This window comes from Watersipora subatra, chromosome 10, assembly GCF_963576615.1.
Source record: "Watersipora subatra chromosome 10, tzWatSuba1.1, whole genome shotgun sequence".
In the NCBI taxonomy this organism is placed as follows: domain Eukaryota; kingdom Metazoa; phylum Bryozoa; class Gymnolaemata; order Cheilostomatida; family Watersiporidae; genus Watersipora; species Watersipora subatra.
In genome coordinates this window covers 24,294,563-24,322,087 of record NC_088717.1, presented here as the reverse complement: position 1 = coordinate 24,322,087, position 27,525 = coordinate 24,294,563, and the positions used below count along the sequence as shown (strand labels likewise).

At 33.3% G+C, this 27,525-nt stretch overlaps 1 protein-coding gene across 2 annotated transcripts; it reads right to left on the bottom strand.

Annotated features, from left to right (window-relative positions):
- Positions 1 to 76: 76 nt before the first annotated feature.
- On the bottom strand, positions 77 to 27,525 carry LOC137406015 (sodium/potassium-transporting ATPase subunit beta-1-like). 2 transcript variants are annotated; one of them, XM_068092525.1, is made up of 9 exons: positions 27,509 to 27,525; positions 22,824 to 22,929; positions 20,840 to 21,030; positions 8,054 to 8,197; positions 5,329 to 5,448; positions 2,867 to 3,048; positions 1,102 to 1,203; positions 777 to 915; positions 77 to 672 (listed from the first exon to the last, which is right to left on the bottom strand). In XM_068092525.1, exons 2-9 carry the CDS (start codon positions 22,832 to 22,834, stop codon positions 572 to 574), a joined length of 990 nt encoding a protein of 329 aa, XP_067948626.1. In that variant the 5' UTR covers positions 22,835 to 22,929; positions 27,509 to 27,525; the 3' UTR covers positions 77 to 571. The 2 variants fall into 2 exon arrangements, with proteins under 2 accessions (XP_067948626.1, XP_067948625.1); XM_068092524.1 differs by lacking the exon at positions 27,509 to 27,525 and adding an exon at positions 25,191 to 25,297.

Sequence of the window (27,525 nt, the reverse complement as noted above, 5' to 3'; positions counted from 1 at the left end):
CTCAAATGCTTCAAAGTAGACCAACAATTACTGGACAAACATATGAAGAAAACTATAATGCAAAACTTTATGTATAGCAATTTTATATAATAATTGTATTTACAATAATGATATTGAGTCATAAATATATACAATAGAACTGTCAGTGGCCAGGACAAGACTCCTAATAGCAGTTAAAAACGAAAATTTGAATATCCTTATTCACAACCTTCAAACAACCTTGAAAGTAGATTCTACACTTAATCGATTTGCATAAAACAATGTATAGATCTTTTATTCTGGCTGAATAGTTGGACACTTTTTTGTAAACAACCAGATCACAAGCAAGTTTAGTTGGGCTTAGAAAACAAATGACATCAGTGATTTTCAAAATGTAAACTTTTAGAATAATATTAAAAAATATAGCTAGCCCGAAAACTTAAAAGTCATTATCATCAACATTACTTTTAGCATAAGTTTCAGAGTTGTCTGTTCTTTCAAAATAAACACCAATAACCTGTCTGTCAGTGAAAATGTGATTAGTCATGATCAGCATTTGATGCGATCAGACAACTACAAACGCAAACATGTTTCAATCCGAGATGATTTCAAACTGAGTCATTCCCAATCCGTAGGATGCGTGATAGACCATGTTCTTTGTGTAGGCTTTACAGGTGATAAACACAGCCATTCCTGCAATAATGAGGTCATTAGTCAAACTACAAGAAATAAATAAACAAGCATCTCAACACATAGAGCTATCACAAATATTGACTCCCATTTTATCAGCTACTTACGGTGGGGCAACTCCATAAACTGCACTGCCACTAAGGGTGACTTGTAGCCCTGCTGTCCAGTAAAGGGGTAATAATCAAAACTCCATCCCTGCATTGGGTAGTACTCGATAGCTCCAATACTCTCTCTAGATACAGGATCCTGAGATAAATATACAGCTCTGGTTTAACATAGAGCAATTTATATACTTTTAATTTGTTTTGCCAGTTTTTTTTTTCACGTTTCGTCACATTTTCCTATTTTGTAGTAAAACAAAATAAAAAAAAATAAAAAGCTCAACTTTTAGTAAGAGAAGACAAATCTTAGCCAATATAGCTGAAAACTCACAGAACCATAACAGTTGAGGGTTATAACATTTTTCTGCCAGACATCTTTTATTTCATCGGGAACTTCGCTCTCGTTATAATTTTCTGGCCACCAGTTGTTTACCTGAATGAAAAGTGTCAATATGGTAAGAAAAGACTAAATCAAATAACATGTTCAACTTAAATTAGAAACACCAACTAAGAGTAGAGAGTAAACATTGCATGCAGAAACATCTTTCTATGTTCTAGCAATGACTTAACGCTCAGTTTACAAGTAAAAGACACATTTTAATCAACTTCTTAAATCACAATGAGGTTGATGGTTCCTTAGGTTTCCTGATAGAGCCTTCGATTAGCCGAAGGACTAACCGTTTGAAGAACTAATCGTTTGAAGGACTAACCGTTTGAAGGGCTAACCGTTTGAAGGACTAATCGTTTGAAGGACTAATCGTTCAAAGGACTAACCGTTCGAAAGACTTTCTGTTAAAAACTTCTGTTTCCTGTTAGGTTCCGCGGTTTCCTTCACAACCGAAGAAAACTGAAAGACTAAGGATTTTCATTGCTTATATGTTTGCTGAGTACAATTGTCTCGCCATATATTTTAGCACTTTTCATATCAACATATATTTTTGGTTTAGTGTAAAAAGTTAAAATATTTGCTATAGCAACAACTTTTTAAATGATCATCAGCAATCCTAAATCTTTGTAAAATTTTTCAACCAATTAAAGTATCAACCTACACAGTCAAAATGAGTGTGCCAAACATTCAAGTGAAAATAAAGTTTTGATCCCAGTTGTCTTCTCTTTAAAAATATATTCATTTTAAGCCAATGCCTATTTTCTTAATATGGTATTTTTGCACACATGTGGTTTGTTGACGCTAACAGATAATGAGCAAAAAATTTGGCTAATAACAAAACATTTTAGAAGTTGGGCGATACATGTACATATGTAATTATTTATAATATAACAAAACAGATTTCTTTTATTATATGCAAACATATATGGGCAAAAGACAGCTTTTTGACGTATTAATGTGCCCTTTTCTCATGACTCTGTTTATAACAACCTTTTTATCCTTCCAAAGAACTCATAATATTTCTTATCAAAGTTTTTCAAACAATATGCTACTAGGTAATTTGCAATTATATCTTATTGTAATGCATACTTTCATTTTGGACCCCACAAAAGTTTTTAATTTTTCTAAACAATGTTAGTCTGCAAAATATTCGCTGTCCTCTAAACAACTGATAAAATGCTTTCAGTCTTAAAAACCATTATAGCAATATTAGTTTAAGAACCACGTACTATGCCCTTTGAGTTTTGTGATAAGTGCTTATTTTTTTTATTTACCATTCTAAAAATTATATTGGATTACGGTAATCATAATATTCTTAATACTTGTTATCATGATATCTCTAGAAAACTGTTCCAAACCTAATTATCCTGAGATATAGTTTAAAAGTGCAACACTTCTATTTCGATGACCCATTTTTCTATCTGTTAGTAACCTACCATGCAAACTTTTTTGAAAATCTCAAGAGCCAAAAGTATAAAGTATTTTCAAGTGTTTATGAATTATATTGGAGAGAAAGCAGTGATGTGGTTATCTAAAAATTATTCAATTTATAGGATTTTTGTTCAGATATGTAGCATCATTGACATTGAAACCGATCGGAAATCTTAGCAACATAAACTAATGAACATAAAGATTTATCTCTTCAACATAGTGTTACACATATAATAGGCATGCTGAACAGGAACTCTAGCCCTAAATAAAGATATACCTTATTTAGTTTGAGTATGATGCAGGGCTGGCCATCACCCCATCCATAACCATCTTCCAGAGTGCATGGTCTGATGTCATCAAGTTTAAACTCACAAACCTTCTCTATATCATCGTCAGTTCTACCAGACGTGCAGTCAATAAAGTTACCATTAGCAGATGTCCAGTAGTCTGGTTCGTAAACTAAAAACAATACACCTAACTTAAAACCTACTAGATTAGTTTGTCAAGGGTTAACAACATTAACAAGGGTTATCAACATTAACAAGAGTTAACAAGGGTTAACAACATTCAGGAAAAAAGTTAAACTTGATGATACAGACCACTATGAACGCTGTCTGATAACAGCGGTCAAATTAGATGTAGCATTTTAGCTTGTACTTTTGAAGTTGTTGTACCATGAAATTTTTGAGATTTTCGATAGGTTTATTATTACACATAAAAATAGCAGATTCACAAAGACTTATAACAATACTGAAATATTCAAAGAGGTGCCATTGAAAAAAACATGTAATTCATTTTATCTTAGATTTTTACAAACTGTTTGACTTGATTTTTTGTTAAAATAATTGATTATTAATATAGTTATTGTTATTCTATTGTTACTGTTAGTCATTAATCTGATCCATCTAATCACTATAAAAGTTGCTTTACAAAAAATTCAACTAAACTCATTTAGACGTATGCTTACTGAAACAGCAGTCACTGGTTGGAGAAGCCTAAAAAGGAGACAACTTCTAAAATGTAATTGATTAAATACAAGACTTCAAAGGATAATCTATAAGCAAGTCTTTAACAACAAAAATTCAGATTAAAGATTCATTAAGGCTTCTAAAATGGGTTAACTTACTCGATATTTGAAACTCATCTCAAGATATATTCAAAGTTGTCATCTCTCGGCTTATTTTCAAAAAACCATCTTTGCATTTTGTTTGCTTAGTAAAGGTTTTAAACAAAAATGATACATAATTTAAATTTCTGTATTTATATTTAAAAACAAAACTGTTAGTCTTAGTGATAATTAGAAACATTTATTACATGAATGCCTGTGTGTGTGGAAAGTCATGGAATAAGCTTATTATAAGACTAAAAGGCCCACACACCTTAGTTCCAGTATCACTCACTCTAAAAATGATAGATGTGAGATAAATCGCCATTAGACGATTACATCATTTATACGATTGATGATATCTATCTAAACAGTTGCGATTTTCAAATAGTCTACCTTTAAAATAGTTATTAAACAATGAAGTCCCGTATTATGAAGCTCTACTATCAATCTATAAGTGTTACTATGCAAGACCTTAATCTGTCACAAAATTTCTTTAGAAATTTGAAATACGAAAAAACTACAACGGGATAAATATATTATATATATTATTATGTAAAGAACTTGTTAATATTTTTGTATAAAATGAACCAATTTTATGTTTATGATAATTAGAAGCATTTATTACATGAATGCCTGTGTATGTGGAAGGTCATGAATGAGCTTGTTATAAGACTAGAAGGTCCTTGCATTTTAGTTTCAGTATCACTCACTCTGAAAATCATCAGGTGTAAGATAAATCACAATTACACAATTAATATATATTTATATACATTATATATATATCACAATAATTTATATTTTTGTATTTATATTTAAAAACAAAACTGCTTTGTCTTAGTGATAATTAGAAACATTTATTACATGAATGCTTGTGTGTGTGGAAAGTCATGGAATAAGCTTATTATAAGACTAAAAGGCCCACACACCTTAGTTCCAGTATCACTCACTCTAAAAATGATAGATGTGAGATAAATCGCCATTAGACGATTACATCGTTTATACGATTGATGATATCTATCTAAACAGTTGCGATTTTCAAATAGTCTACCTTTAAAATAGTTATTAAACAATGAAGTCCCGTATTATGAAGCTCTACTATCAATCTATAAGTGTTACTATGCAAGACCTTAATCTGTCACAAAATTTCTTTAGAAATTTGAAATACGAAAAAACTACAACGGGATAAATATATTATATATATTATTATGTAAAGAACTTGTTAATATTTTTGTATAAAATGAACCAATTTTATGTTTATGATAATTAGAAGCATTTATTACATGAATGCCTGTGTATGTGGAAGGTCATGAATGAGCTTGTTATAAGACTAGAAGGTCCTTGCATTTTAGTTACAGTATCTCTCACTCTGAAAACTATCAGGTGTAAGATAAATCGCCATTACACGGTTATATCGTTTATACGATTGGCAGTATATCTTTAAATAGTAAAAAATTTTAAATCATTTTCCTTAAATATCGCCGCTAAACAAACAAATTGCCATAACGTGAAGCACTATTTTTAATTCACATTTGAACAATGCTCATTGGACAGTAGTTATGAACTTTGTATGTAGCAGTATGTAATATGAGTGGCTAGATCTAGAGGCCTGGAGCTGTCACAAGATGACTCACATTTTAAAAAGTTATCATACATGAAGTTGGCCAGCTCTTCCGTCTGAGTGTCATTTGAACGTGAGAAACGAATGAGAGTTGACTTTCTGTCCGGGTCAATAATAGGTACATGACTGACTCCTGCAATGTGAAGATGTAAATCAGTAATTAGACACCTTGACATAACATGATATAGGCTTCTACTGTATCGGCCTGTGCTCCCTAGATTCTAGAGGTCAGTTTTTTTGGTTTTAGGGTATTGAACTCTGCCTGGTTATAAACCAGACTGGAGCTCATCCTCCGAGACATCCTCCGCATTCATACGCGGAGACATCCTTCGAGCATGAATGAGCTGTTTCCTTGATTGAAAGTAAATTGGTAAAAATATAACTATTGTGACAAATGGTGATTGCTTGACAACACTAAAGAATTTTATGAGATTAAATAACCAATATGTGAAAGCAAAGCATACGCTTTATTCAATCACATTTTTGTAATTTAATAGTCGGTTATCTTCAAAATTTTTCAGCTGCTGCAAATACCTCAGGAGTCTGTTTAATTTTTTGCCTTTTCAACTCGCTACAATGAGTACTCCGCTTGCATCTCTAAGGTGCACCTGTAACCTGCAACTTTTGCACTTGCAGTTTTTGTTTGTTATGGTGTACAGGACTGGGAGTGCTTTTATTAAATTTATGAACAATTCAGTGTTCGTTCTGAAGATGTTTCAAACATAACAAAATAGCAAATTGTCATTGCTGTACGTTGGTGAACATCGATAAGAAATAATTACCCGGCATAAAATTGCATTCCGGTAAAAACCAGCTAATCGAAATGCATCTCGCTAGCGAAAAGGTTGTGTAGAAAAAGTCTAGCGCTATCGCTCTGCATGAGCTCGCTGAGCGAGTTCTAGCGCAGATTAGCGCCAAGCAGTGCGATATCGCTTTAAATATCGCCTAGTGTGTTTTCACCTCACACTAGATTTGAAATCTAAAAATAGCTGGACATTTAGTTTCATCAGTTTTATCCTTAAGATAACCGTATGCAGCCCTTCGATTGCCATGTAAGCTGTGAACATAAAAAAATGACGGTGCCAAGCTTCTGGGAATACAAATAGACGAGTCGACACAGTTATCAAATATCAAACCATGTCGACTTTGTTATCTAAAAAACTAGACCATCAACTCATGCTTTGATTCTGCTCAGAAAAATACATGTAGGTATAAAACAAAATGGCTAATCGCTCTTTTACCAGAATTGTATTTTGTCTCACACTTCTCCAATCAAGTATCCTTTTGTACCAAAAACTGGCAAAAAAAATCGAATGGTTTCAAAAATTATGCTTTAGAGCAGAGATGTCAAACTCAACTGTACAAAGGGCGAAAATTCAAAACACATTCTAGGTCCCGGGCCAAGCAGGATAAACATTTATTTAACACAGTAAAACTAAATGTTTTGGAACATAAATATGGATTAAAAACAGACAGCAATATCATTTTGAAACAAGCAAGGCAGCTGAAGCGTTGCATTATGGGATCTGTAGTTCTGTGCAGTATTATGTCATCAGCGCTTCATTTCGATGGACCATGAATAACAATAATGTAAAATGATGTTGCGGGCCAGATCTGATTACAAGGTGGACCGGATGGGACCCGCGGCTGGGAGTTTGACACATGTGCTTTGGAGCTAGGCTACCTGATATGGACAGTTACTACCAGCGTCTAAATGCCCTTAATGCTGAGGAACTAAATGTGTTGTTAGACATTTGCTATTTATAATTTAATCGTATTTCCAATTGGCCTGACCATCCATTACATTCCTGCTTCTCCAAAAAATGACTGCACCTTATACCAAAAGTCAACACCTTGCCAATTTACATTATAGAAGTGAGTTATGCAAAAATAGCTTTAATGTTTTTGTTTCATGGTCTAATTTGTTTTAAACGGCATCGATTGGCGCAAACAAATTTAATATCTATCTAGCATGGACTTTGGATGATTTATGTGTGACTATGAGATTATCAGTAGATAGATGCAATAGATGTATCATCACAAATCTATCTAAGAAAGATTTCCATATTTGTGAGTCTTTTACATATACAATGTCTGAGCTGAATATTAACTGATCATAAAAAAGGAAACGCTGATAATACCAAAAATTTTAGAAAATATTGAACAAAGAATTTACACTATTAATTTGCAAATAAATCACGAACAATAGAGATTTTATTGACCAACATAAATAGAAGTGGGTATAGGCTCATGCTTGGCCTAGAAAACTTAGGCTAAACACCAAAGCAGCAACTCTGCCTACACAGCTTTTACAGTCACATTTCTAATAATCTCTAAAAACCATGGAAGCTAAATGAATAACCAGAATTTGTTTTTCTCATGCCTTGTTGATAAACTAAAACATACTAAAACCTTTTTATTAGAATAAAATAGTAGGTTTCTTTCATTAATAGCCCTATATTTATACCACAAAATAGTTTTCCTATCATAGAGTAATTTTAGCAGACTGGCTAACAAAACTGGTTGCATAGCAATAACTTTAGAGAATACGTCAGCGCCGCCGTTTGAAACAGCATTGCAACAAATAATAATGCTTTTTATAAAAATAGTTGAGATATGCTCTGCCTACTCAACAGATGCTTGTCTGTTTGCATAATTTTTACTATTAGCATTATGCAGGAATGACAACTCCCATAATGTAATTTAGCCAGCCTCAAATGTACTGCTAGAAATTTTACCTGGGCTCCAAGCCAAACCATCTTCAGGCCCTGAGTATTTTGGGCTATCCGCATTCAATATTACTTCTCTCCAGAGGAACCACATTCCGGAGTATATGAGTGCCAATGACATGTAGAATACGATGTAGAATGACAGAATCAGAGCTACAAAACGCATAAACTTGTCTTTATTATGATAACAGCTGTGTCCATTTGTCTGTATGTTCATCTGTCCATCTGACTGTTTGTCCAAAACCATGCTAAGAGCATTAGAAAAAGATTTCACCGCATAGTAATCAAACCCTGATATTCCAATTCTCAGCCTGTGACCATCTGCATCACTCAACTACCTTTTTACATCTAAGAGTAGTTGTGCACATAGTTATTACCCATGACGATCTCTCACGGTGCACAAGATTCTCAGCGTACTAATTATATAAAGTATCTGTATATGTAAATCTCGAAGTTTGTATGCGTGTGTGTGTATGTGTGTGTGTGTGTGTGCGTGTGCGTGTGTGTGGTGTGTGTGTGTGCGTGTGTGCGTGTGTATGTGTGCGTGTGTGTGCGTGTGCGTGTGTGTGGTGTGTGTGTGTGTGCGTGTGTGCGTATGTGCGTGTGTATGTGTGCGTGTGTGTGCGTGTGTGTGGTGTGTGTGTGTGTGTGCGTGTGTGCGTGTGTGTGGTGTGTGTGTGTGTGTGCGTGTGTGCGTGTGTGTGGTGTGAACTTGTAAATGCATGCAATTGGGGACTCACACCAGAATTTAACAGACAAATTGGGGACGTTCGGAAATTGGGGACGTCCCCAATCTTTTAAACCCTTTTTTCTTATAAAAAACTAAAAAATATATAGTTTAATCCAACTCTCGACAAAATCTGAGCACTGTCCCCAATTGCCTGCATTTGTACGAGAACATCTGTGAGTGTGGGTGTGTGAAAAAATATGTAAGTCCCCATAAAGTTTGCTAAATTCTTACACACATTTGACCTGTTTCCATTTGTTAGTAGGCAAATATTTGCGGAGTTTTCTTCTCATAGAAACTTTTTACCTAACAATTGGGGACATTATATCTTATTGGGGAGCTAATTTCTATCTTGTAAAAACTCACAATATTTGCGAGTTTCTACAAGAATGAAATTACAAGAGATGAAAACTCACAATATTTGTGAGTGAAAATTCACAATATTTGTGAGTTTTTATCGTGTGCGTGTGTGTGTGCGTGTGCGTGTGTGTGTGTATGTGTGCGTGTGTGTGCGTGTGCGTGTGTGTGCGTGTGTGTGCGTGTGTGTTTCGGTTTATCTAGCTATAGTTAATAAAACTTTGGAATGAAAAATCTGTTTTATGCTGGATTTGAGCTCGGAACCTCCCGTTCATCAGACATATATCTAACCAATTAAGCTATGTGCAATGCATTGGATTCTGAAGCGACATGAGTTGGTATGTCGGCTAAAATAGGCATTGCACTCTGCATTATGCAACGTGACTAAAGCTTGCCCATATTGGTAAGTATAGTAATACGGATAGTAATTGTACTCAAATTAGTCATTGGCAATGTGCCAAGCTAATAGCCAAACAACTACATTACCTGCAACTGTTTATAAGCTGTTTTTAATACCTATGCAGCCCTAGGCATTGGGCTTGTGTAATAATACTTTTGTAAGAGTGAAATATTTTCTTATAAACTTATAATGACTAGTTAAAAAGAGGTTTTCAACAATCTTGGTAATATTTTCACTACTTTCATCCTTAAATCGTTGTTATTATTATTATAATAATTATTATTATTATCGTTGTTATTATTGCCATCACCAATAAAACTGCTGCTAAACTTCTTACATTAAATTCTCTATATGCAATCTGTATAGTTCATAAATGCTGCCAAACACTAGCAGAAAAGTTAATCATTGGAATTGCTGAATGTATAGAGCAGTTCCTGGGTTGGTTGGCAACGGTGTCTGTTTGTCTGTCTGCCCGTTTGTCCATTTATCTAAAGCTGCGCTTAAAGGCTAGCAAAAAGCATTCCTTACAATAGAAATAAAACTCACATTGTTGTTGTGACAGACCAACACTCTACCACCTCACCAATCAACTGCTATGCCAAATTGTGAAAAAGATTGCGCCGTCTGTTATTACAACTAATGGTCTCTCATGGCCCACCGGACTGCCAAGATAGCCAGATTAAAGTAGCTTCAAATTATTAAATCTCTCTTAAAATGTGCCAACTCAGCCATCTTGAGCAAGGTGCGGTTGGACATTTGTTTTGGCTTAAGCTGTGGTCGATAGCAAAAGATCAAAGGTAATGCTTGTCACCATCGATGGCGTGCGGGCCTTTGGTGCATCATGAAATGGATTGCTAGCGTGTGTGCAAAGCTGTCAAACAGAACAATTTATCACCGGAGTTGACCTGCAATTGGTTTGAGGCTCGTTTTATTCGGTATTTTGGCAAAAATCAGATAACAACTCATACGAAATTCTATTTCTTGTTATTGGGTAAAAGTTGGCAAACCCTCTTGTCCACCATGTGAAACGAAATCAACAGTATAAATGTACTCTGATTAGCATCTGTTATTACTGTGAATATGGCTGTATATCAATCAGCGTACACAAGGCCACATCTAATATACTGCAATGATTCCTGAGTGGCGCCGCCTAATAGCTATTTCTGATAGGCTGGAATATTATTATGCTATATGTTGAAGGCAAAAGGATGGTGCATTCGATGACATTTGTTTATTGGTGCATGAAAGCCTTTAAATCTGATAACAACTAAATTTATGCTGGCTAACAAACTCACAGGCTAAGAAAAATCTAAACTGCAAGGTTAAGTATTATTAATGGCAACAGTGAATACACAAAAAGATAATATACTTGTATTCAGTGAACCAAAGAAAAGGCTCAGATGATTAGATGAGACAACAGAAACTTTGGTTTAAGTTGCTCTGGTTAATTCTCTTGTCATTTTATTACGTAGTTTGTTCTGCAATTAATTTACACTAGTACCCTCGCAGTCTCGTGTGCCGTAAGAGATCATCATGAGTGCCAGTAAAGCACAGAAAATAAAGTTCTATCGGTACACTTATACTAAGGTGCCGGAAGGTGTAGGTGTTAAAGTGTTGGTCTAAAATGTTTAATTCGCACACAACGTTATTTTCTTCCAATCTCAAAGAGCTGAAGAGCTAAATGTGTTTTAAATATTTGCTGGTTCCAATACTCAAAACGTATTTCCATGGTGCCTGGCCATTTATTACATTTCTACTTCCCCAAACAAACAACGACACCTTATATACCAGACACTGACACTTTGTCAATTTACATTATAGAACAGAGTTAAATGATATAGTAAAGAGTTTGTTTTATTCAATATTCATTATTTTACTTGTTATTTTTTATTTTTGTCTCATAGTCTAATTTGATTTAAACGGCCTTGATCTGCATAAATAAAGTTCATATCTATCTAGCATGGACTTGGGACGGTTTACGCCTGACTGAAATTTGCAATAGATAGTTGCAACAGATGTATCATCGCAAATCTATCTTCGGATGGATGGACACGGCTCTTACTATATGAAAGGTTTTATACTATTCTGTAGTTGTTAGTAATTGGTTAACACTTAGCGATTGGTTAACAGTTAGTAATTGGTTAACAGTTAGTAATCGGTTAACAGTTAGTAATCGGTTAACAGTTAGTAATCGGTTAGCAGCTAGTAATCGGTTAACAGTTAGTAAACAGTTAACAGTTAGTAATCGGTTACCAGTTAGTAATCGGTTAACAGTTAGTAAACAGTTAACAGTTAGTAATCGGTTAACAGTTAGTAATCGGTTAACAGTTAGTAATCGGTTAACAGTTAGTAATAGGTTAACAGTTAGTAATCGGTTAACAGTTAGTAATCGGTTAGCAGCTAGTAATTGGTTAACAGTTAGTAAACAGTTAACAGTTAATAATCGGTTAGCAGTTCTATTCTAAATGGCATAGCTATTTGTGTAATTATTCATTATGGCAATCTCAAGTGGTCAGAGACTGAACTGCTCTGTCCTCATTGTTTATTTCTATATCCATAAGTCAGGTATTTCTAGATAAGATATCGGTATATAATTGAACCCTAATCATTGCTAGTATACATCAGAATTATTTTCATTTTTATCTTTTTAAATTATATTTATACTGTATATTATATATACCTATATTATATATACCTATATTATATATACCTATATTATATATACCTATATTATATATACCTATATTATATATACCTATATTATATATACCTATATTATATATACCTATATTATATATACCTATATTATATATACCTATATTATATATACCTATATTATATATACCTATATTATATATACCTATATTATATATACCTATATTATATATACCTATATTATATATACCTATATTATATATACCTATATTATATATACCTATATTATATATACCTATATTATATATACCTATATTATATATACCTATATTATATATACCTATATTATATATACCTATATTATATATACCTATATTATATATACCTATATTATATATACCTATATTATATATACCTATATTATATATACCTATATTATATATACCTATATTATATATACCTATATTATATATACCTATATTATATATACCTATATTATATATACCTATATTATATATACCTATATTATATATACCTATATTATATATATCTATATTATATATTATATTATATATACCTATATTATATATACCTATATTATATATTATATTATATATACCTATATTATATATACCTATATTATATATACCTATATTATATATACCTATATTATATATACCTATATTATATATACCTATATTATATATACCTATATTATATATACCTATATTATATATACCTATATTATATATACCTATATTATATATACCTATATTATATATACCTATATTATATATACCTATATTATATATACCTATATTATATATACCTATATTATATATACCTATATTATATATACCTATATTATATATACCTATATTATATATACCTATATTATATATACCTATATTATATATACCTATATTATATATACCTATATTATATATACCTATATTATATATACCTATATTATATATACCTATATTATATATACCTATATTATATATTATATTATATATACCTATATTATATATACCTATATTATATATTATATTATATATACCTATATTATATATTATATTATATATACCTATATTATATGTAGTATTACTTTATTATTCACTGCTATGTGTCTTCAAGTCAGCCAAGTTGTCGAACAGACTTATAAATTTGACCATATGTCGTTTTAAACCATTTGATAATTCTAGCTAAAATTGATATATAATTAAACATATGATGCTGCAAGTGTCATGTTTTGATATAAAATATTTATTTTGTTGCGCAGCAAATTCTTGTATAAAATCCAATTATATTTTTTGTACCCTAGAAACGTTAACTTAGCATTGAATGCTGCCTATGTTTTAGACATTGATCTAGTTTGTTTGTACAACGTTTCACTTTTTTTAAAGGCTCTACTTAACAGATCTATTACAGTTTGAAACAGGATTTAAAAAAGGAGGAGCCATGGTTTGCTGATCAGTGACAAAAAACTCTCTTTTCCTCTCTCTCAAGATAATAATATGAGTGATAGGCCTATGCACAAAAAACAGATTTTTTTTATGAATTGTTAGGCACCTTTAAATTCCATTGCCTTTAACTAGATCCTCTTGCATGACAGTTTTTGCTAACTCTTTCACACAAAAAACACTGTACTTAATTACTGTTATTCTCGATAAAGCTCGGTTGGGCATACGTGAGCAAAAGGCCCAGTTTGACACGCGCCAGTGAGTGTGTTATGTGAAAACAGACTTATTTGGCATTCTTTGAGTGAGCCCTTCATCTGGTTTATACCGGAATGGGTGAATCATTTGTAGCTTTTTCCATGTGAAAACGAAAAGCGGGACAGCAACTTGCTCTTTAGGTTGAAAGGCAGGTTTGGTGACTCCAATTTTTATTCATAATTGTAATGGAACTCACAGGTGTTTCCTCATAAAGAAAAGTTGTAAACTTAAAAACCGATATAACATGCAATGGTCTACAAAGCTAAAAGCATACACTAAAAGTAACCGTATGGTAAAGGGATTTTATCGCAAAGTAGCTCTATGTTAAATTACTCTCAAAGTATAAGAAGAACTCATACCATATAATATCTTCTAATTAGTAACTTTGGAGGTACCTCCTGGTTCAATCATCTTCTTTCAGACATTATTTTAACTTAATAAGACCTAATATCAGCTCGGATAAATTGGTAGCATCTATCATTACATACATGTGTTATGTCTCTGTAAAAGTCGTCACAGTTTGTCTACCTGACATGTATAAAAGCAAAATGTTATTGGAGCCGATTTACATGCTGAAGGCTTGAAGCTCACCAACCTTGTAATAGATTTTAAGTGGAACTTGTCTCATTTTTTTCGATAAGTGATAAAATATTCAAAATAGTATTTACATAAACTATAGTATAGTATACCTGTTGGACGATTAGTGAGTCTGAAAAAATCGATAGCGGATAGCAAAAATAATATTATCTGCAAAAAGCGTTAGGTAATGAAAAGGAACTGGGAACAGAAAAAAATAACAGAGGCCAGCTGCAAAGTCATTAAAAAAGCATCTGAATTGAAAATAAGAACAGAAATTATAAAACAATGAGCAAAAAAATAGGTCGGAGCAAAAGACACAAAGGAATACTTGCTTACTTCCTGTTGCCTTGCGTTATGATAAGAAACTTTTAAGCTTTGCGCTTGATCTTATCAGTTTGATGATATCTCAAGCAGCAGTTTGATCTTTAGGGGGCCTTTAATTAGGTGGAGCTTTTGGCAAACCCATACTATTAATCTGGTTATTAATCTCACAGACGATGCAAAAATATAAATTAGCCTTTTGAGTAATATCACTGGAAGGGTAAATGATGTTTACCGATTATTAGATAAAGAGATTATTGAATTCAGTGAGTCAGAGAAAAAGCATGGATGATCAGATGAGACAAGAGAAACGTTTGTTTAACTTTTTTTAGCTCATTTTTATTTCATTTTCTAATGTAGTTTGTTGTGTAATTTATTTTCATCTTGTTCCATTTTGAAGGTATTAACAGTTCATTAACAGCTTTATTTATTCTATGTCAGCCAAATATTTATATACCTGATCATCTTGGCCATCTCAGGTGGCCAGCAACTAAATTGTATAACTTTATTGTTTATTTATATATTTTGCAAGTTTCCAAATTTCATATAATTATATTTGTATGTTCACTATTTTGGCTTTTAGAGTGTTTAGTAAATATACGGAATTGTGTACCTTTGTTATTCTTTTCTACACGTACTCATTTTCAGCATTTTTGGTACAAGAACCATTAGCTAAAAAGTCCTCATTGATGTATCAATGGTATCATCGGAAAATAGAGCGACTACATATATAGATGTTAATTACATAGTATGATATAAGTCTATTGCTTTAGAATATTAGTTTGACCTATTTACCTATGTACTTCAAAAGAGCATAACTTTATTTAGATCTGCTACTAGGAAAGCGACTTGCTTACAAAGCTAAATATTGAAAATAATTTTCTATAGCAAAATCCTGGCTGATTCTAATTAAACTTGACTAATTCCTGCACATAACCCAAACGCGTAGTCAGTAGCATTATTTTTTTCTTCTGTACAAACAAATGATAATCTTACTGAAAGACTAGATACTATAATTACCTTCTCTCAAACTGACAGTTACTTAAATAAAGTGATGTGTTATCTACGGGAGACACGAGTAGCTACGATAATCTTTGTTCTGTCCCCGTATATCCGTCACGGAACAAAGTCATAAAATTAAAAAGATACAATCTATGATGCAATGGTCTACAATGCTCAAAGTATATAATTAAAATAACTTTATGGCAAAGTAGTTATAATGTAAAGTAACTCTATTTCAAATCACTCTCCAAATATAAAAGGGGCCATACCATATAATGTTGTCTAATTAGTAACTCTGAAGGTATCTCCTGGTTCAATCGCATTCCTTCAGCCATTATTTTAACTTAATAAGACCTTATGTCACCTCTGGTAAATAGCTGTTGTCTCTAATTACATATATGTACATGTATGTAATTAGAGACAACATCTAATTACGTACATGTACATGGGTTACATCTCAGAAGAGGTCCTTGCGGTGTGTCTACCTGACCCGGATATAAGCACAAAGTTATTAGAGCTAATTTACACGTTGGAGGTCTCACATTTCGAAAACCTTGTAACAGGTAGGAAGATCTACTCACTACTAGCAGCCCAACAATTTTGACAATTTAAATGTTGTCCGGCTATCACCTGAACAACCTGTCAGGCTATCACCTGAACAACCTGTCAGGCTATCACCTGAACAACCTGATCAAGCTGAACACAGCTTCAAATTATCTCGAGCCTTGATCGGGCGTTGGCAAATTTATGTTAATTGACATTCCTGTGCAAGTGCTTTGAAGCACCCATAAAATTTGGTATCTACATGTATGTATAATAAAGGATCGGCTACAGGCCATGTTTCGCTTTAAAGCAGGAGTACATACAAAGCTGCAATGTTAAAACATATGCAAGCTGACACTATTTTACTCCATTCACCAACTTTCACATCTGTAAATTGTAACTCTCTGCTACCCTAATACATGCAGTACATTTGCATTTAGATATACATATATGTACATATTAATGTATCTATATTTACTTATATGATATGTACACGCATATATACACGTGTACATGCATATTGCATACATGCATATGTGTATATATGCACACAAACATTCATGCATAATATGATGCGCATATGTGTATGCCCGTAATATATATAAATAATAAATGAATGTTGGTGTTGCCTGGCCACAAAAATTTTGCACAGCAAACCTATTTTTATTTAATAAATACAATATTTACCATTCTAACTTTTAAACTTCATATCATGAGAAAAGAGTTTTTGTGCAATTCAAATAAATTAAAACAGAAAATAAACGTTGAACCTGTAGGAGTTTGTATAAAAAGGTTACTGTTGCAGCAGAAGCTCGTTGTATTCAAAGTTTTGATATACGAGACTGGTACCTCTTGACACTGGTCCAGAAAAATTGAGATATTGAACCTTTTTTGCCTGATACTTTGTCTGACTGAACGGAGAGAGATTGTAGAGGCAATTCCTACTCCAGATTATACAACTGTCTACGTGAAAAGCATTTCGCTTTTACAGATTTACTGAAACCCAAAATATGAGTGTAACAGCACATTTGAAAATTAAAAATTAAAATTATAAGCAATGGTAAAAAAAATTTGCTTTTTAAAAAATTTCAAAAGTACACTAAACGCGAAAGGTAATACTAATTAATAATAACAAGGGCACATCTAGGTGTGCAATCGCAAAAAAGATATGCAGTATAGGGTAAGACCACTAGCACTGATAAGTACGGCTTGGTCGTGTGGTTAAACGCTCATTCTAGAAGACTTGTGATTTCAAAAGTCACGGGTTCAAATCCAGCACAAAGGTGATTTTTCGTTGTTAAAGCTTTGTTGCTATAACTGAACAGATGAATCACATACAGACAAACAATAATATATATGTATATAAATATGAATATGAATTTACATACTCATTGTCATATACATGTATATAAATGTAAACGTATGAATACAAGTAAATTAAACTGCATATCTGTTTAGTTGTACATGTACATGCAGGCATGTTTGAATATACCCAAGAATACCATAGCTAGTTTATAATGATCCTAGCAATTTGGTAAAAATACCTTTTTATGTTTTTATGAAATACCTTTTTTATGCTTTCACGAAACTGCACAACAAAAGGCAGCTCTGAATATACCATGACTGTTGGCAAAACAGTGAAATTATGAGCTGTATTCCTATCCATGATTCAAAACTATAACGATCTTGAAGGTACATAAAAGTAGAAGCAGAAGTGAGTTGATTGTTGTGTGTATGTAGTAGATCACTTCAAAGGCATCAATCAAAACACCCACAAATAATTTGGAAAGGTTTGATTTATAACATTCAGTATATCATGCCAAAGTATTACGCTCAATAACACAAAGTTAATGGATTTTTTTCAAAAGTGATTCAACGTAACATTTTTTCCATTTCAAGTAAACAAGCAACTTGTGACAAGTAACAAGTAACTTCAAGTAACTTCAAGTAAACAATTAAGTGTAGTAGCTATAATCTATAATAAAACATTGTCAAATGTGAACAAATTATTGAATTATATGTATCATATAGTCTTATATATAATGTGTAATATATATAATAATAGATATACTATATGTACAAATAAACGTACACATATATTATAAATATTGTAAAGGATTTTGGGGCTTTCACTCAGGCATGATCTAGATTGCAATAAATGTTGCATAACTTGCAAAAGAAGTGAGCATGGTTTTTCGTCCATTTTACTCTGAAGGAACTTCTATTAGTCGTGGAGCTGTGACTACTCTGCTCTCCTAGCAAGAGCACTCCTTATACATACATATATTTTCTCTGGACTGTACAATGGAACAAAATAAGAAACCGTATAAGAATAAAGGATTAATAGATTCGCTAACACATTGGCATAATGAATACAGACACAATATGCAAAATATATCTTTAAGTAATTATATGCAAGTATATAAACAGAAATAAATTCATGGCCCAGCGTTCGCCACAATATTGTACACTAGCCGCATGCTCGGTGTTGCATTGGTAATAAAAACAGCTTATAAACAGTGGCAGGTAATGTAGCTGCCTGCTACTTGCCATTAGCCTGGCATAATGCCAATGACTAATTTGAGTAAGCTAGTATATGTATTGCTAAACTGACTAAATATGAGCCGTGAGAGCAAGTGTTAGCGACGTTGCACCGGTTACGCATATACTGATTTATATTGCCCAATGAACCCTTTGCATCCTGTGTAACTTAATGGGTTAGCTTGCCGCCTTGCAAACAGGAGGTTCCGAGATCAAATCTTCTGTGATTCAAATTTTTCATTACTAGATTTCAATCGCTATAGTTAGACAGACATCCAAACAACAACAACAACAACAGATGAAAAACTTTAAGATTTATATATATATAAATTATTATAAATTGTTATTGATTATATTCATGAACCAATTTGAATCTTGTGAGCCATAAAATTCTCTATTCTCAAAATCAAAGCCATTTATTCAGATTCATGTTCTTGAGAACTAGCAAGTACTCTTTGCCCTATCGCTCTTCAGATAAACTTATTATCAATAGCAAATCAATTCGGATGAAGTTGTCTGAGCTCATAGGTAGCTAATGGAAACCATCATCGACTATGTCAAGTTTTTGGGAAACCAGGTAGGTGCTAGCCTTAGTAGTTGTTTGCTGTTATTTCCAAGACATCCTTCGTCTAAGTTTGTAAATTTTAATAAAAACTAAAACGTAATAAATTTGAAGAAGTCTGTTACACAAACATCAATGCTTAGCAGCAGAGCAGACCGCGAGCAGCATGATGTGCTCGCTGCCAGTGCACAGCCATTGCGATGATGAGTGAACGATAGAGTGATTGCTCTATATGAAAAGTGGCTCAAGCGTCCATATTTAGTCTTGCAGGTGTCTTATTCATGTTTCATAATCACTATTGAAAGCACAGGTTTTTGACTGGTAAAAGAAGCGGTACGACCTTATTGTGATAGAGTGCCTAGAAAGGGGATTTGATCCGCAGAGATCAATGTTTAAGGTGAAAATATCTTTACATGAATTATGCTGCATGCCTCAAACTCGAAACTAGTTCAGGATTTAACACTGAAAACTGGACCAAGATAATTCAGGAAGTTGTCTTCCCACGCCTGAGTAAACGCGGCAGCATTGTTTTCTTTTTTTCTACACTTTTGGCTTATGTAGAATTGCTATATTTTGATCGTTTGTGAATAATACATCTTTAGTATTAGTCCAAAGTTTAAAATTCATTGAACTGGTAGTTCTAAAAATATTGCTAAAATACCGAGAGAACTTCTAACCGCAAGAGAAATGAAAAATGGTGGCTGACAGAACATTAATTACTAATAACACACTGATTCAAATTCTTGGGAATGAAGATCAAAGGAGACAAAACTAGAAAGCTTCTCCTTAGCAACAAGAGCTTTCTACTAAAAGTTGTAGTGTTTCTATTCATAACAAATATACATGCTCTATTGGACTCGGCGTACTGAAATCATTATGTTTCTTCAGTTACCTCTAACACACCACTTCATTGAAAGGGTTCTACAAGCTTTGGGTGACAAAATGATATTCAATTCAAAATGATTAGTGCTATTATAAAAGCTTTTACAGTTGAGGAAACCTGTTAACACGGTCTCGAATCAGCGAGCCTAATATTTATGCAAGATTAGGCTTGAAAGTGCAAGATTTGTTTAGTTTTTGAAATGCAAAATTTGTTGGTTTTTTGTGTGATAAAATAATAAGTTGCGATTTTTGGTTGCAAATATTAAGCTGAGAAACACACCATCCACTTAGTATGAAGCCTTCAGTTTCATTGTTTTCTGTGCGGTGAAAATAAACGCTGGCTTTTCCTATGCATATTACAGTACGCTATGCTGACCTCTGATTTAAAAAAAATGTATCATTATTTCCAAAGCAACGGAATTGTTTTTACAAAGAGGATATTCTTATAGCCAATGAATGGCAAATCTTACACAACTCTGTAAAGTTCAAGGTCAGCTACACTCACCCCATCCCAAGGCAGTTCTTCCCAGGAATTCCTGCGTCTCAGAGTTATAGGCGCTAGCAAGGAAGTTTACGATGCTCTCATATATACTTTCATTATCAGAATTCTTAGAATATGTAGTCCTAGCAGCCGTCGACTCCTTCCTGGGAATTCCATTCAGGGTGTCCACAGATTTGTTTGTGCCTGATCGAACCCTAGGCAAACAATGAACCAGACGTTAATATTGGTGTGTTTCATTAGTTGCACCAATTCTGTTAAGAAAGGGTGCAATTCCCTTTAACCTCATATATATATATGTATATTCCTATCTGTTTACAAAAGTACACACAATAGTTATGACGAAACGTATCATCAGAATCTTTTGCCAAAAGAGCATAATATAACTGATACATAATATACATTATATCATATATTGTATAATATTATACAATATATTATATAGTATGTTATATTATATAATATATATTATATAAGATAATATACAATATCATATATAATATAGTATTATATGTTAATATTATATAGTAATATAATATGATATTATATATTATATTCTATATTATCTTATATAATATATATTATATTGTATAACATGTTACATATTACAATGTATAATATTATATTATAAATATTATATCATGAGTAAATAATATTATATTATTAACATAATATTATATATTCGTGACATAATATAACTGAGCCAATTAGCACTGTATTAAAATCATGGTCAGCATACTTCACAAAAAACTATTTTCCTAAAGTGGACTATACTTGTGTGAAGGTACAATCAACTTTATAACGAAATTGGTGTATGTTTCCTTATATCTAGAAGTATGATCTCTGCCTACTCAAGACTGCCTCTGTCAAAGGTTCACTATTATTTTGTACCACTTGAGTTTTATTTTATTAGTAGAAATGACATAAGAAGCAACTAATGAATGGCAGCACAATATCAGAAAGTATATAGAGACACCTGCAGTGCTAGTATGACTTGGACAGCTGCTGAGACAGCCTCTGTCAAGCCTTGCCGTCAACTTACAATACTTGCTTACAGTATATAAACTTTGCAAACTAGGGTCTTGCATATGGAAACACAATAAATTATGTTAAAACAGCACTTGAGACTCATAAGCCATTTCTAGCAACAGAAATGCTGCCTTTTTTTGCTAGGGTCAACAAATTAACTGCAACTTTCTAAAAAGGTCAGCCAAAGCTGAATAAATGACCAATATGAACATTTGTAACAAATGCACAGATTTTAATGGTCAATTTTTGTGGCTGTGACTTTCCTTAGACAGCCGCCTGTACACAAATTACTGATTTGCTTTATAGTGATAGCTTGCTTGTGAGATTTGATTTCACACATTAAAAAGAAGCTGTTTCAGAAATACTCACTATAATCTTCAAAGGCTATGCACTATTCCTTACCTAGTGTCAGGGTTACAAAGCTTACTGATCTAAAAGGTTGTTCATAGATTTAGAATGCAAGAGGTGTGGCCATGGTTTAACACTTGCTGTTGCACTGCTTTTACCGCATAAATGCCTAGACAAGCAATGGAGACCGTCAGCCTCCTTCCTTTGAAGTTTTTATCCACCATTCTTTGATGATGAGAAGCTAATCACAAGCGAGCAGCCACGACTGCATGATTTAGATCTCAAATCATGCAGTCGTGTAAAGTTCTTCTAAACATTGAACAATATAATCTCAGAATACCACTTTGCCTCATAATTAACAATACACACAAGAGAGCTTAAATATTATTAACAAACTTAAATGTGCCATTTCTGGCACAAAGCCAAGCGCTAAATATAGCATCACTCTATGTTTTAGTTTACGTTCAATTTGTATCATCTTTTAAAAGTTAACACAAAAACTTTCTAATTTTAAATAAAAATATATCAAAGTTTTTATCAAAAGCAGAATAATCAGATGACTTCCATGCTGACGCTAAGTGGCAGCATGCGGCAGTGGCTATCTAAGACTAACCTGTGTGCCATGCCGTCTGGTCAAGCTGTCTTCTTCTGACTTCTTCTTTTAGCAGCCTCTCAATAAGTGTCTTGCGCAGAGATTGTAGACTAACTTCAGACGACTCCTTTAAAAATTTGGTAAACCGTAACATAAAAAATGCTTTTAATATTACCGCATACTATTAGGAATGACACGCGCAGTATTAGTGGCTAAGATTAATAACCTAAGCACGCAATAAAATAACAGCTTGTGTTTTTATCATAAAATATCTCGCATATCAGAAATCCTTTCATGGTGACTGGTCAAGGCATGGGACATATTTAACCAAAACACACTAAAGGATTGAATCATTTCTTAGTCTACGACTTTTAGCTTATACGCTACAAGTATTAAATCCTGCGAGGCAGTCTAGTACCTTTGCCAGACAGAGCAGAAATACCTGCTTTTGTGTTGCAGGTCATTACCACCCAGTCGATATATACACTTGCAATTACTAACAATACCGTCTGCGGCGTGCATACAAGCAACAGAATTAAAATTCTATACTAGTGCTTGCCAAATTTTATCTCATTATTTCTGTTTATACAGCATTTTAATTTTATTAGCAGCCTACCAAAGCAATTCAGGTCGCCCAGCCGCAATTTATCTTTAACACTTTGACGTCTGGGTCGAACTTAATGCAGGGAGTTGTTCTCCCAACTGATTTAACACCATAGTAAACTCGGCTGCTTAGTTTCGCTTTGCTTTTTCAATACTTCTGTTTTTTGTAGAATTACACAATTTTGTTCATCTTGTTCGTAATATGTTTCCAGTGTAAGTCCAAAGTTTTAAATTGATTGGAGTATTTTCTCTTTAGATATTGCCAAAATGCCTAAAGCACTTCTACCCAAGTGAGAAATGAAAAATGGCTGCTGACAAAACATTAGTTTCTAAATTCCCACTGACAGAAATTCTTCATAATGGAAGATGAAAAACAGACAAAGCTAGAAAGCTTCTTATCGTCAGCAACAAGATCTTTACATTAAGGTCTAACCTTTTATCTATCCTTACAAATATACACACTCTATCAGACTCAGTGTACAGCAACCATTATTTTTCTTCAGTTACATCTACAACATCATTTCTTTGAAAAGTGGTGAAAAAAACTATTTGCTTTATTTTTGTTTATTTCATAGAGTTCTGCAAGCTTGGAGCACCAAAAGCATCTTTGCATGTAGTTTAAAAAGAATTATGCCACTCTAAATGCTTTTAAAGTTGATGGAAAATTGTTACTACTCTCTGGAATCAGGGACCAGATTGTATACAGAAAACTAGTACGCTTGCTGATCCCATGTACTGCGAGAGACTGCCATGAGTAAACAGTATATGCCGAATTATCCAGTGTAGCGCATAGGTGCTCGAGTGATGCTGCAGTAATGCGTTTGTCACTGGGATGGGCTCCCATTCCAGGCAATCTTTTTCCTAACATTTTTTTTAATTCTCTCACATCTGTATGGCTTTGAACATACAGAGGGCAGACACTGCTGTTATTATAGTAGAAGCTAACCGAATGGTCAGTGTTGCACGGGTATTGAAAACAGCTTAGAAACAGTGGCAGGTAATGTAGTTGTCAATGGCTAAGTTGAGTAAGCTAGTAACCCAATCGCTAAACTTACTAAACAGAACCGTGAGAGCAAGCTTTAGTGACGTTGCGCATAATACAGTGTTACTATGCGTATTTTAATCAAGACAATGACTCATATCATCCAATGAATCTATTGCATCTCGAGCTTAATGGGTTAGCTTATCGCCTTGTGAAAGGTAGACTCTGAGATCGAATCTTCTGCGATATAGGGTTTTTGTTGCAACATTTTAATCGCTAAAGCTGGAAAAACACCGAATGATGAACGACGACGACAACCTTTGAGATAAATAGATTAGGCTTCAGCGTGTTAAACTTTAATGCGATAAAACGTGTGCGATGTGAATTGTTTTCATGAGAATCCTACATTTTATATTTAGCAGCTATAAAATGTTGAAAAAATTTGACAGGTATTGCCATAGTTCCTTCATAGCTACACAGTAAGAAACTTAGGCTAAGCCTCAAACAGCTACTGTGCCTACATAACTTAATATATTCACATTTCTAATGCTCAACTATCTAAGACACAAACGCTAAATTACAAACAAGAAGTTGTTTTTATCATGCCTTACTACAAAACTAAAACACACTAAATCATTTTTATTGGAGTAAAATAGTTAGCCTGATTCACGAAATTACATTTTTAATAGCCCTATCTATATACCACAAAGTAGTTTTTCTCTAATTAAAGTAATTTTAACAGACTGTTCAGCAAAACTGGTTTTATAACGATAAAATGCAGGAGCCTGTAAACTCCTACTTACCTGCCAGCCAGTGTCAAATTGTATCTTTAAAAGACTGCTTATACAAAAGGGGGGCAATTTAATCCTGGTGAATGATAAGAGAGGCCATTCAACGCTTAGCACTACTGTTCAAATGTATACATTCCTATATTAGCCTATTTATCTCTCTCACGAGGTTGATCTGATGTAGCCCGAAGGCTCTCGCGCTCGATTAATGACATGGATAAATATCTAAAAGGTGGTCAACGATCGCTCACCCTGAGGCTATAAAAGATTTATGATAGTGATAATACAGAGCTAAAAATTCAACAAACTCCTATCTGTCAGAGTCCATCTTACCTTGGATCTCCGATGATGAAATCACCCTGAAGGTTCAAGCAGTCTCAGTGTAGTTGTACTACCACTACGGTTATAGCTTGCCAGACCAGTGTTTGATGTTTATTACTATTGTCAAAGGTTATATTCACGTTACTTAATTATTTTTTATCAATAGCACTCAATGCGTGAAAGAGAAAAAGGTTACAGTGAGGTCGATTTCTGCAACAGTAATGTCAAAACGTTTTTTGTCAGCCATACATCATAGGGCAAGTCTTCTCAAATTGGGGCAGTTGCACCTCTAACGGGTGCGAGCTGTTGTTGACGGGGATGCAAGAACCAATCGTGAATATGCAGAGTTTTTGCCATCAGAACAACTCGCCTACGTTAATCTGGACTTCCATCTTTGCTATATGTCAAAAATAAATATCGTAAAGCCATCAATCCTGAAAATGATCCGCTCATTTCACACCCACAAGGAAACATGTTTCGATCAGATAATAGCAGAAATGAGGCCGGAAAAAGGTTTAAGATCATAAAATAAATTGTTGTTTATACGTTGCTACTGTTTGATAAGGTTAAACTCTTCTTAGATTGATTTTCCAATAACATATTGTTTTTAAATATTACGAATATCTGTGTACAATAATTATGCTTGGATCTTTTTAGTTTCATTCTAAACAACGGGGTGTGAGATTCCCCTCATCAGCTGTAGGGGGTGCCGCAATGAAACCAAATATGAAAGGGCTTGTGTACAGGATAAACACTAATAGACACCAAAATTTCTTGAGTGATTAAATAGTCTGCATGTTGAGCAGATCATCAATATTTTTTTGTTTATCAGAATTTCTATAAATCCACAGCGGTATGCAACCTAGATACCACTTGTGATTGTCTTAGTGTGAGTCTCATCATACAAGGGCTAATTGTTCCACCCTCCAAAATATCCTACGAAAAGCACTTCAATACATTTATCATAACTATTCGCATGACATATGCCCGCCTAGAAACTTGTTCAAGTGCCATAAACACAGATTTAAAACAAAAACTCCACTTTTTGAGCTGCCTACATAGCCTGTAGGTCGTCAACTGACCTACACTGAGACAAGATTTCATTGAACAGAGTTGTTTGCAGCTGATAAAAAATTTCTGTTGGAACTTAAAAATTTTAAATTGGTCGCTTTTAGAAGTTTGAAAGAAAACATTTAGAAAATGCGATCTGTAAAGCATTCTCAGGGACGTCTAAAGAGGATTGCTGGTTGGTTTTAAGTTGTAGACAATCAGTCACATGGTATAACAAATCTCTCCTACAGATAGCAAGAAGCAAAAGACAACCTTTTAGTAACAAGTAATGAAACGCAACACTTCTCATTGCATCAGATCATTGTTGTAGCTGATGTTACTAAAGATATGAAATTGAATCAAGTTTTCCTCAACCTTTTACCAATTCCCATGTGACTGAGTCTTTAATGAACCTACTTGTACAATGAAAAAAATGATTTTTTTGCTGGACTTTCCCGACTTACCAATTCAGCTAGTGATAGCACAAGCTATATTCTGAGTTAACAAGCTATATTCTGTGTTAACAAGCTATATTCTATGTTAACAAGCTATATTCTGTGTTAACAAGCTGTATTCTGTGTTAACAAGCTATATTCTGTGTTAACAAGCTGTATTCTAGCCAACATCATTATTTTTCCGCGAACAGTTAATGAATATCATTAGTGAATACTGCCCTATCATAATAATCTTCTTCTGAATGATCTCATAAAACCTAGCATTGCTTTTTAAATATTAACCTTCAACGGCTCATGATTTTGGCGTGAAAAATTTTGTTTCATTTTCTGTGTTTATTTCATCCATCTTGCGTGAACTTAGCATTCCTATGAAAAGAATACCACAATAAACCTAAAAGAGTTAAGTTAATAAATACATAGATTAAAATAATAAATAACGTTACTTCAACATGTAATTTAAAAGCTAGAAACCTAGAAAACAAAAAAATTATAATGAAAAAAGCTCACCCATTCAGCTGGAAACA